The sequence below is a fragment of the Pseudopipra pipra genome, chromosome Z (assembly GCF_036250125.1).
Source record: "Pseudopipra pipra isolate bDixPip1 chromosome Z, bDixPip1.hap1, whole genome shotgun sequence".
Classification (NCBI taxonomy): domain Eukaryota; kingdom Metazoa; phylum Chordata; class Aves; order Passeriformes; family Pipridae; genus Pseudopipra; species Pseudopipra pipra.
The window spans coordinates 23,267,447-23,280,466 of NC_087581.1; the positions used below are offsets into that span (position 1 = coordinate 23,267,447).

Consider the following 13,020-nt stretch of genomic DNA (forward strand, 5'->3'; position numbering starts at 1 on the left):
ATCCAGATCTGGGGTTCTCAGCACAAGAAAGATGATAGCCCATTGAAATGAGTCCAGAGGAGGGCCACTAAGTTGATCAGAGGTCTGGAGAACCTGTCCTATGAGGAAAGGCTGAGAGACTTGGGGTTGTTCATCTTGAAGAAGAGAAAGCTCCAGAGACACCTTAGAGCAGCCTGTCAGTACCTAAAAGGGGCCTGCAAGAAAGCTGGACAGGGACTTTCCACAGGCACATGTAGTGACAGGAAGGGGGTAATGGCCTTAAGCTGAAAGAGAGTAGGTTTAGATTAGATATTAGAATGAAATTCTTTACTGTGAGGGTGCTGAGACATTGGAATGGGTTGCCCAGAAAAGTTTTGGATGCCTTGTCCCTGAAAGTGTTCAAGGCCAGGCTGGATGGAGCCTTCTGAGTCAACTGTGTAGTGGGCAAAAACTAATAAAGAACAAACACACACATTTAGCTCTCCATACATAAGAAGAGGACATAGTAATTCAGTAACTAAAATTAAAAAAATATTCATGATCAACTATAGCTTTATAGGCATTGACTAATCTCTTAAGAGACATTTGACATTATCTTGACAATTTCAGACATAAAATCTAAGAAAAACATGAGCTTGAATTTCATACCAGTCTCTATGCCTTGTGGCATCAACTTTCCACACTAGAACAAACCAATTTTTAAATAGATTATTATAGGATTAAGTATATAGAGCTAGAGCTCATTGATATGTCATTAATCTGGAATAGGATTATTCTGGTATCATCTCCATTATTGACTTATTTAACATATAAATTGGGTGGAAGAGAAGCAGAGCAGGCATTTTCTGCCATGCATTAAATGAATTTTCTGAGGAATATGAAGCAACAGACTTCCAGGCTATCACAAACAGAAAACTGTTTGGCAGAAGTGGCAACAAGTTTTGATGAACAATGCACGACCATGTGAGTGACAAAAGCATCTTACAATTGATGGTATCAAACCTGCTATTAGACCTAACAGCAGGAACACAGCATAGTCATAGAATAACCTGGGTTGGAAAGGATTTAGAGATCTTCTAGTCCACCCTGCTCAAAATGAGTAGAGACATCTACTCTAGGACAGAATGACTTTCCTAGACCTGCTGCCTACACTGCTTTTGATGCAGCCCAGGATACAACTGGCTTTCTGGGCTGTGAGTACTCATTGCTGGGTCATGTCCAGCCTCTCATCCACCAGCAGCCCCAAGTCCTTCTCGGCAGGGCTGCTCTTGATCTGCTCACTCTGTATTGATACCAGGGGTTGTCCGACTCAGGTGGAGCACCATGCACTTGGTCTTGTTAAACCTCATGAGGATCACATGGGCCTGATTCTTGAGCTTGTCCTGGTTCCTCTGCATGCTGGAGATAGTTCACAAAACACAGTAAATTCTGATCTGAAGCCTTACTGGTCCTGCAGCTCTCTTCCTGTTTTTCAATGTTTTATATTGACTTTTTTTTCAGCTAAAATTAAAGATTTGCAGCTCTATGTATGTGGTTTGGGTTTTGTTGTTCTGTTTTGGTTTTTCGTTTTACACTGAATGGAAGTCAGAAAACAAATAAGAAATACAACTTAAATACTGTGTTACTAAAACCAGTAAATTCTAAACTGATTGAAAAAAAAAGAATTAAAAAAAATTCATAAGAAGTACATTATAAAGCTGACTAGATAAGTTATTTAGGTAGCAGTTCAAAAAGAGCTATTGTAAAGAAGTTCCTGAGTGAATTAAAAAATGCTCACAAAGCATGACTGCTTGAAAGAAATTTTATTTGTAAGAGAAAAACTTAAAACTCTAGATGTCCCTGTGTATTATGATTCTAGATGATGGAAGTTAGCCACCAGAGGGAGCCCATATAGTCTGGTACAAGGACATCACTGTACAGATATTTCAGATAAGCAATAAACTTTACTGTGAATGGTTTGTAGTCTACATAATAACAGTCCTGCTCAGTACTTCATTTCAGATTCATTCTTATTTTTACAGATATAAATAAAACCAAGTGAACTATGAAGAACTATAACCATATCTAGAATATGCTGAAATAAACTAAAATACTCTATACATTACCTCTTTAGTTTATTTTGTTTGAAAATACCCACCATCTAACTTACCATAGTAGCCTACAAATAACATGGATGAGAGAAGACCAGGGAAATTTATAGTGTCGCCTTCAAACAGATTTAGGACTGGAATCATAAGTAACAGTGGCATCTATAAGACATTTTTGCTGCATTTGTTTTGCATGCTAAGTTAGTATAATTTTTTACACTGAATATTTAGATTTATCTGAGGAGTCATCTCCTTCTCCAGCCTATTTAAAAAAATACATCCCACAGACTTCCAACATCTGCCCTATGACTTAAAATATCTTTCTACCATGAAAAGTTCTCAAATAGAAAAAAGTGAGGTTTTAATCAAGAAAAAGCAGTCCTTAACACAGTGGATGTTTTCATTTGATCCTTAGAAGGCTGATACCTCACTCTACCTTCAACGTCGTTGTAACTGTCAAAGTTCTATGATTCTAAGTTAATAAAATAAATATAGCAGAAGTAGAAACTATAATTAACATCACTACTAGTCCATGTTTCTAGTCTCTGACACTTCTTATGAATTTGTCTTCCTTTGCTGCTGAATTTAACTGTGCCTTCCCTCTGCACCATGACTGCTTTACAAAATTGATATCAATACAATAATTTAATGCTGTAAAAGAAAATTCAAGGTGCATATATTTGCACACTAAATGTGTTATCCTTCCTTAGAATACTTTTCTTATTCCTTAGAATACATTTGATGAAGTTTTTACAGAGAATACAAATAGGATTTGAAGAACACTATAAAGCAGCAAATAAGTACAAAATGTATATAACTTCTCCATAAAATTAAAAAGTGAAGTGTTACTTTTCTTACAATTACTATTTTGTCTAGCAAAAGCCACAAAAATAACGTGGATGACTTGAAGTGCACCACGCTCTAGAATACATTAGCAAGGGTCTTTGTAACCCTGGCAGTCAGAATCCTGAATACTAGATGGAGATCCCTAGCCATCCCATGACATGTCAGCAACAGCTAATCAAAGAGGTCTGAACACTGAATTTTCATGTGTCTTTGTCCTGATTTCAAAACAACTGAACTTAAAACTCTGACATTCATACATTTTCTTTCTTAATCTTTACTGAAAAATTGCAAAATACACAGGAAGCTTTCAGAAATCATTCCACATACAATCTTACTGCAGCCTAATACGACCATTAGTGGAACACAGAAGGAATATGAAACCATACTACGTTAAAAACACCTCACAGACACATTGCAAGATACCTACTAATCATATTTAACAATTTACTATAATTTTTCATGATCTACGTTAGTATGTACATTCTTGCTCTGAAAAAAAAAAATCTTTCTGCGCCTACACTAGAAGACAGAGATGTTAGTAAGGACTCCCAGTGCTGAAGAAAACAGCTAAGAGGTACTAATTCCTGTATTCACACACCTAGTGACTGTTACACAGCAAATATTAAAAGCAACACTAGATATGCAGTACTGTGAGCCTGCTTTATGATGCCAGTCCAGGGAAGTCTTATACACCATATCCAACCAGCATTACCTTCAGAAAGTAGTATTCAATTTGCTGCTTAGTAAAGAAACAATATGCATTACTGTATATTAAAATATATATTTTATAAAAATATACTATATATCTATTAAAATGTTAATTTTGTAAACTAACCAAACTAATACAACTGTTTCAACAGATCAGTAAGCAGCTGTATAGACATCTCCTCCAAATATATTAATAAATTTCTAATAAATAAAGATTTGAAATGTAATTTATGCAGAAACACTTAGGAGACAACACATAGTTTGTACAAGGAACTACAGTTGCTTGACAAATTTCACTGAGTACCAAGAAACAGTATAGTTTAGTAGTATAAATCTACAAATTACCAAGCTTTATGAACACAAATACCACGTGCACATAATAAATTCTGTTATCAATTTCTATGAATCATTTAATATCAAAGGTAATGAATACTAAGAACTTGAAACTGCAAATACATTAAAAATATTGCACATTAAAAAACAAGGGTTTGACCTTTTATGGAGAGTGGAAATTTCCAGTTTTAAAGCTAACTTTTCCTATTCTGTTAGTTTTAATCTCTTACCAGGTCTTTCCTTCCCAGTTCCTTTTGACTCAGCAAATTTCTGTATTAAACTCTCAACTGTAGTATTTGTCATGTTATTAATAAACTCTTCGTGCACCTTCAAAAGAAAAAAAAAAGAATGCAATTAATTTTAAAAATTAGTTTTCTCTGTAGTTAAGGTTCAAAATACTTTCCTCCAAAATATATTACAGGACTTAAGAGACATCAACAGATATTTTAACAAGGAAATCCCTACTTTGCTTTAGTATTAGTAAGTGTGGATACAACACAGATTAAAAATGGAATGTCAGGTCTAGTTTTTGCTTCTATTTCTTCCATCTAAAAAACTTGTATATATATAGTTTTCTGAATTTGTCAGCAACATGTTGCACTGCAATGTCAGGAAGACAAGCAGTTTCTTAAGCCAGCACCAGTTAAGGGTGTGAACTGTTACTACTAATTATCACAGCTCCCACCTGCTTAAGTAAAAGCATTACTGTTGTAATGTTTTCGGTCTGACAAAGAAACAACAACATGTCGTTGATAGGTTTTTCCAACAAAGCAGTATGTGTACATGCTTTATGCTTTAGAAATACATAGCATGACCCTTGTGACGACTGTTCACTAGCAGAAAACCTCAGTACTGAAGAAAATAGTGACTCTAAGTGTATGGAAATAAAAAGACACTTCAAAAAAAATCTAAAAAAATAGAACTGCTTATAACGATTATTAACCAAACCAACTTATATCCAAACAAAAGAAGATACTATATAAGGTTTTGTTACTAAAGATCTTTTGCTCATAAAAATCCAGGTGTACAAAAAAATTTGGAAACTTTTCCAAGTGATCTAATTTCTAGTTTTAATCAAAGAAGTAGTATCCTGATTATGTGTGAAATGAGTGCTAATTCAATATCTAGGGAGCATCAATTAGAAATACACTAACATTTCTTCAAATTGTCATAATATCTTGTTTTCCATTAAGACAATATTCAGACTTATCCTGTAAATTTTGTGACACTGAACTTACAAATTCAACAGGAAGCCATGGAAATTTGAGCTTATTTGAATTTCCATAATTTGAAAAATGTAATTGCCACAAACACAGTAAGAAATATTGCATTTCATAGTTAAGAAAAATATATAGCATAATCCAAACAAACAAAAAATAGTATAAAAGTTACCTCTCCTATTTGTATATGAATTTCTTTTATAGTATTTGACAATGATTCTATAATCTCTTTCATACGAAGAAGGTGTGTTTCTTCAATGTCTTGAAATTTCTGCAAATCAATATGAGCAATTAGTCATAACAAAAATTTTTTTAAAGACTAAACTTTTTATTTTAATAATTAAATACACTAAATGGAAAAAACCCCAAACAAATAACTTTTTTTCCCTTCCAAATCTTTACCATGGCAATTACAACATTTAAGAATATTGTAAATACTTAAGAATAATTATTTAAGAATACTTAAGTAAGGTGCAGAATTTAGAGTTATGAAATAATGCATTTTAAAAAGCAACATATCCTTTTAGAACCATTACTGGGGTTTTTTTACTTACTCTTTGAACTTTCACCTAATCTTTATTTTCAAAAAAATCTGATCCATTTCTACCAAAAGAAAACACGTTTAGGGGGTGTTCAAATAACCCCTCTTTTCTCCATTACTGACGAGTCTTATTTCTGGATATGTTTTGCACTTCCTTTTTAGTACCTTCTCCTCCTCCTCAGAAATATACGCACGCTTTCTCATTTTCTAGTTAAGTATACATCCTTTCCTTCTTTAAATATGATTAGTTTGTTTGAATTTTAAACTCATCACATATAATTTTTGCAATTTGTTCCATTTTACTCAGGCTTCCAGCTGACAGCCATTTTAAAATCACTTCCAAATTTCTCAGTGGCTCCTTCCTGGCCAAAAATCAGAACTAAAAATGTCCTCATCCTCCCCAACGGTCAACCATAATTGTCTGGAAATCTTTGTTTACTTCTGCTCTTTCCTAGTTCTCTGCCTATTTCTGTAACTTCCCTTTCAAGTGTGTCCAAACTTTGGAGCACCACTTAATCCTCTCTCCAATTTGCACAGGGTTCCCTAAAGATCATCTCTCCCCATTTCACACCTCCAGCTACTCCGATTCACAAATACAACTCTGTCCAGACAAGACAAATATCTGTAACTTCTAACCCTCAATCTTCTGCCATACTTACATACCTCTCTAGCCATCAATCGGGCAGACTAAAATTATTTCATTTTTCTCCAGCAGCCTTCCTCTTAAATACAGAGGATATGATTATCCTCTGTAGCCTATGCTATGATGTTACTCTTGTACTGATTGCCTTATTATGTAAACTATCTCTGGTCTGTCTCTAACATCTGCTCTCAGTCACAGGGGTGTCAAGACATGTATACAATGTGTTCTTTAAACTCTTCTCCTTAAAGCACATGAAAACAGTTGTCCATACAGACACATATTTTTCTGTTAGTGGAAAGCATCCCCCCAGTTGTTTTCTTCCTTCTTTTTTATTGTTTTATAATTCAGATTTAAAGTCTCTGAAGTGTAGCCATCTTGAATAAAGCTAGGTATTATAATACAATCCCATAATTCTTATCACAGGTATAATCAGTAGCCAAATTGTTTACTTTCCCTTTCGAAAGATCAATTTTAAAAAGATGTACTGAAACGGATCTGTAATGTTAATAACCCAACAAATACATGATGCTGCTTAGTGCTTTAAGCTACAATACAAATGAAAAATCATCATCAGAATCTTTAGCTGTCCAACTCAGTATACACCATTTACTCAAGCACTACATCTTTTTTTATAAACATGTATGTTTTCCTGCAAATTTACAGTGTTTCTTAAAATGCATTCTTACTTATTCTTGACATTTATTCATATGCAGGCTGCTCAACAGCAAAATTATCAATATTCAACTCTACCCAGTTCTAAAAAAGGTAGAGGACTTTCAAAGAATACAGCATTTTCAACTATTTGATCCTTTCCAGTAATTGCCTGAGCTACATGATTTTAAAAACCCCTCCAGCAAAGTGGAAGATCTGGCAAATAAGACGTGTTTTCTTAGGAACTGCATAGCAAGTGCATAACAATACTATAGATGTACTCAAAAACGTCCCTCCACATGAGGAATTTCTGTCAAATCCAATTTCTAAACAACAATGAATTGTGTTTTCCTACTTCTTCAATCACAATAAACCTTTCCATATTTATCGCAGCAATAACTCTAACTTGAAAATCAAGATTGAAATCAAAACTTGCAGAATGCCAATTTTCATTTCCAATATGGACAGATGTGGAAAGTTTACAAATGTCCAATATAACATTAAGTGAAAATTTAATCCTTAAGTAAAAGGATTGCTACAATTAAGGAACTAAGCACATTTAGACAAGTTTGGTTTAAAATGTAGCAAGGAATGGCACATGCAATGATACAGAGAACTTGATATCCTCTGGGAATTTTTAAGACTCAGTCTGTATTCCAGAAACTTTAACAGATGTAAGGGCTTTCCAAAATCTCAGGTAAACCCTGGGAAGACACCTTAACAAGCTGTAACTAAACTGCTCATGGAAAAGCCACAATGTATCTCAATATTAAAACTTCTATGAATGATTTCTGGGTGCCCAGCAATTCAGAGGATTTCCCACAAAATCACAATGCATCTACAATACGTCCAGAAGTTCCTTTTGCTTTCTTCCTAAAATTTCTTCAAAAAGTTTTTCTTGAGCTAGTGCTCAACTGTGTCATTCAAGGAGAGTGCTATCACAACCACCATAGTCAGTGTCTGCCTTTCAAACAAAACTATTTCCAAATTAACCACTTTTTCAAAAACTTTGATTTCAGATGGCTTCAGAAATGAAAGTCTATACACATTAGTCTATTTCAAAGGTAACTCAATTAATATAACACCTACCTGTGCTGTTTCTGTCATTTTCACTTCAAAATCAGCTTTAAACACAGCGTACTTCTCCACATATAGTTTATAGGTATCTGTAGCTTTTTTTGTTTTAACTGCTGCCTGTAGATCAGTACAAAAAGTGTCAAATGTCACACATATGGTCTGAGACAAGGTTTTTACAGTCATTATTAAAAGACAGCCTAGGATGATCCCTAAAAATTATCCAGGGACATATCAAAACAGGGAAGTGTCATAAAAAAATTTTATCACCAAATAACTCATATTCAAGCTATTAGAGATTTCTATTTAGAACTGCCATAAACCACATAAAAAAAAAAATCTAAAAACCCTGTTATGTCATTTAAATCCCTTCCACTTACTAGCAGTGAAAAATTTATAATACACTTATTTGGAAATCAAATTCTTATTGCTGACAATAACTCATTAGCTCTGTCAAACATTTACAACAAATTTATATTTGCAACAGCAAAACAGGAAAAAAAGCTAGGTTAGAATACAGAACAACAAGTTATATGTGCAATTCTGAAAGAGTCAATGGTAAAAAAACCCAAGATGGTGCAATTCTCTTAGAAAAAAAGGAAGAAATTGAAAAGTAAAAGCGTTACATCAACAGATTAAGAGGCGTTATCAATGGATTAACAAACACTTGAAAGTGAAGCTAATGCAGAACACACTGATAATCAGATTTATGCAGGTTAGTGTTATTTATAATAGTCCTTGCGAGATTTATAATTGTTTTTTCATTATTTGTGGCTAATAAACCAAAATCATCTTTCTGGGAGTTAAATAAAAGACAAAACAAAACAGGAGAATCTCAGTATTACATGGAGAACAAAACTGAATGAAGTGACTGATTGTGGTAGAGAAAAAGTTATTTCAAAGTCTACAGCATGATGAATGAGATGAAGTCTTTCAAACCTTTGATATTCTATTTCCAAGTTAAATGCCAATGAAAATAAAAATAATTTTGAACATCATTTTTCCCCCTAAGCTTTTTTGTTAAATGTGCCTACTTTATCTCATTGAAATTTCCGATCAGTTGTAAATCAAAAGAACTCCTAAATTGTTAATGACATCAATAAAGACAGCTGTATATTCACCATTTGTTCCAGTTCTGAGTAGCCCTCTTCCCCTTTCCAATTAATTTCATCTGTCTCACAGTAAAAACAGAAACTATTTTTTACTTGCAATGAGTTGTAAAGCTGATCATTATCTCTAACATTCAAATGAATTAATAGAAATATGCCCTCTGGCAATAGAGAGAATGATTCTGCAATTTCCAAGAGAAAAATAACAGAAAATCATGAGTAACAATATAGCATTAGCACTTGTTCATCTGCAGAAACATAACCAAGACTTCAAAGGAATAGGAAACAAAGCTACAGTTTCACTTTTCCAGTTACAAAGAAAGCTTAAGCAGATCTTAAGTTATGTAGTCATGTACACTCAGCATAACAGGGGCTGAAAATAGTTCATGAAAGAAGAACATGGCATTAAAATGGAGCATGACAGGTTGTATCAAACCCATCAGTTAATTATCCTGAATTTTACTTCATGATTCTCACTCTTATACATTCGCACAGGGGAATCATGAAGAAGCACACAATCCTATCCTGTTTCCCATATGCCATTTACTGTGATAAAAGTAAAAGGTGCTTCATGAAATCTTGTTTTTAAAACTGATTCAGACTGCTTTGCAGTAAGATCATTCCAAATATAACCATTGAAAAGGAAGGAAATGCTAAGTTAAAAGACTTAAAAAGAAGGGTTTTCTGGTAAAGCATTATGTAACTGAACCCCATGTACAAGGGATTTTGACAAAACAAAAACATTCTCCATCTCCTATCATGTTTAACGATGAGCAGAATCCAAGTATTAATGCTGAAAAGCATTTAAAAAACTAACTACTCAGCAGGACAGACAAAATGACAAAACACATGAACACTGATTAGCAACTAATGTCTCCTGAAAACAGGATGTGACTATTCTCAGGTGCAGCAATTGCTAGAACCGTGTTTAGCAAATTTACAGTAAGTGAAAGAAAAGGATCAGTCAAGAATTTTTTGTTAAGTCACTATATATAGAGAAGTTCACATGTCAGAGAACAACAGGAAATCATTACACAACTTAGTATTAACTTTCAGCTGCAGATACCTCCTCAGATTCTTCAATAAAGTATCTCTCCAAACATTTGGCTTTGTATACTGGTATAGATCCCTTGTTTTCTTATAAAGCAGTTATTCTGTGGTTTTGATAGAAAATAGTTTTCATGTTGTGCTTAATGTAATAAATCTATTTTCTACCAAAGAAAAAATAAATGAATACAATCTTTAGTCACCCTGTTTATGAAATTACAAGTGTAAATTTGCATAGATGCATGACTGAAGAGATGTGACAGTACCGGTTACCTGCTCCCACTGGAAACATTTTTTAAGTACTTGCAGAGCATTCAACTATGATCTAATTGTATCTAGGAAGATGCACAAACCAGTAAAAAATGACCTTCCTCCTACAGTGCTTCCTCTTTCTCTCTTCTCATGTAGTCATCTCTCAGGCTGAACACTTTTTTGTTTCCAAATTAATAAGGGCAATGCTACATCTTAAAAACAAGCTTTCCATCAAGTCAGCTTTTCCTATTGAAAAGTTTTAATGTATTTACAAGAATTCAGAAAAATTATACTTTGAATATACTGGCAGGAAAACATCTGCCAGCACACATATTTCTGATTCACGTCTAGAATCCAACATCAACTGTTGTTTGAGACAAAAGCTAGGGGAAAAAAAAGGCTAGATTTATATCAATCTGAAACAACTGGAACATGGTGAACAGAATCACTTTTGTCACCAGTGAAAAGGCAATAACCAATTTTATCAAGATAGTAGTAAAAAAAAGCACAAAGATCATTTTCATAAGCACAAAATCTTACACAGATCAGTTAATGAAAGTGGAAATCAGCAGAGAAATCAAGATTTAATAAGAGAAGTTCTAGTTAGAGATGAGGAAATGTGACCTCTTTCCTCTACTAGTTAGATTCCTGAAAACAGGAAAACGTTACAGTGATGTCAGCAGGTCAAGGAAGGTGATCCTTCCCCTCCACTCAGCACTGGCAAGGCCACACCTGCAGTACTGTCTAGTTCTGGGTTGTCCATTGCAAGAGAGACATGGAGGTACTGCAGAGAGTCCATTAAAGGGCAATAAAAGCAATCAAGGGACTGAAGCACCTTTCCCATGAGAAAAGGCTGAGAGCACTGAAACTGTTCAGCCTGGAGAAGAGAAGCCTTAGGGAGAATCTTATCTATACATATAAATACCTGAAGGGAGCGTAACACAGAGGACAAAGTCAGGCTCTTTGCAGTGTTGCACAGTGACAGAACCAGAGGCAACGGGTACTAACAGAAAACACAAGAAGTTCCCTCTGAACCTCAGGAAACACCTTTTTCCTGTGAAGGTGACTGAGCCCTGGCAGAGGCTGCCCAGAGAGACTGTGGAATCTCCATCCTTGGAGACACTAAAAAGCCATTTAGATGTGGTCCTGGGTAACTGGCTTGAGGTAGCCCTGCTTGAGCACGGGGGATAGACAGGATGACTTCCAGAGGTCTCTGCCAACCTCAGACATTTTGTACTTCTCTGAATGGATCACATCCTGCCATAACCCAAGGGCAGTACTAAATACAACATCAAGATACTCATCCTTGAATTTCTAGTCCATGAAATTGGAACCTTTTAAATTAGCACTGAAAGTATTGATTACGTTTTTCTTCTCAATGGAACAGACTTCAAATATTCGTGTAATTAGTTACCTTAACCCATAAAAGGGACAACACAATTACTCCTTAGTTCAGTAACAGGGGCACTGACTATTTGTGTCAATCAAACAAAATTGACATTTTATTTTAGGTAATCTAGTAACTAGTGTATCAGAAGAACTTATGAAGGAAAAAATTAAGTCTAGGGAAAAAATATCCATATGCCACATAAAACTATATGAGGAAATATAATCAAAAACATAATAGATACTAAAAAAATTATGCGTGATTTCTGTAAAAGCCATTAAACAATACTACCATATAATGCAGGTATGTACAAAATAAAGAATTAGAACTGCAGTGTGATTAGAACAGAGAAGGAAGTAAGAATAAACAAAACATCACTGGGTATTCAAAATACCATGCACATTATAAAAGTCGCAACTACTACTTTTAATTACACTTAACCCTTTCAAAGCATTTTATTAACACAAGGTGAACACATTACTGATTAACAACACAGTTAAAGTAAGACAGAGCTACCTTATCAATTTCTCTCTGTGTTGCTCCTTCCTTTTTCAGGCGGTCTTGTTCCACACACTTTGTATTGTAGTTTTCCTTTGACTTCTGCAAGGCCTGAGTGATACTTTGAATATTTTGCACTGCTTCCAAAGTTCCTGAAACATCCTCTTTAGTCTGCCAAATATCACACGGTTGTCAAAAGCAAATCACTTTAATGTTAACAAGTCATTGGACATGCATAAGAGAAAATTAATAACCTTTTTATAAGCTTTGATTTGTTCATCTCCATACTTGTGAACTTCTTTTATTAGTTCTTGTAATCTCCGCACAAGATCCAAATGACAGCTTGCTAGTTTTTCTGTTGAGGTTTTGAAAACATCCCAAACTGGTGCAAATGTCCTAGATTGAGGAAAATAATACTTAATGTTCATCTGGATTTTTTTCTTTTAGTAGGCTTTTTTTTTTAATAGTGCCAAAGGGTAATCAAGAAATTTACACTTCACTTCAGTTCCTAAAATAAAAACAAACAAACCCCCCAAGAACTGCTGTAAATTCATATTAAATATGTTCCAAATGTACTTGGCATCCTATCTACTAATTTTTTATGTCTTCTGTTTTACCCGTATTGACTCTTATTAGTAAAACAAA

The 13,020-nt window shown here is 34.3% G+C and overlaps 1 protein-coding gene across 10 annotated transcripts in view; it reads right to left on the reverse strand.

The window, feature by feature from the left end:
* The window catches only part of FCHO2 (FCH and mu domain containing endocytic adaptor 2), an 82,623-nt gene that overhangs the window by 54,150 nt on the left and 15,453 nt on the right, over positions 1–13,020 (reverse strand). For all 10 annotated transcript variants that reach the window (XM_064643051.1, XM_064643049.1, XM_064643048.1 and 7 more), the window contains exons 4-8: positions 12,630–12,771; positions 12,394–12,546; positions 8,098–8,202; positions 5,346–5,444; positions 4,184–4,280 (exon numbers count right to left, since the gene is read on the reverse strand). In XM_064643051.1, the coding sequence (XP_064499121.1) occupies positions 4,184–4,280; positions 5,346–5,444; positions 8,098–8,202; positions 12,394–12,546; positions 12,630–12,771 (596 nt within the window). The remainder of the gene's footprint in view (positions 1–4,183; positions 4,281–5,345; positions 5,445–8,097; positions 8,203–12,393; positions 12,547–12,629; positions 12,772–13,020) is intronic.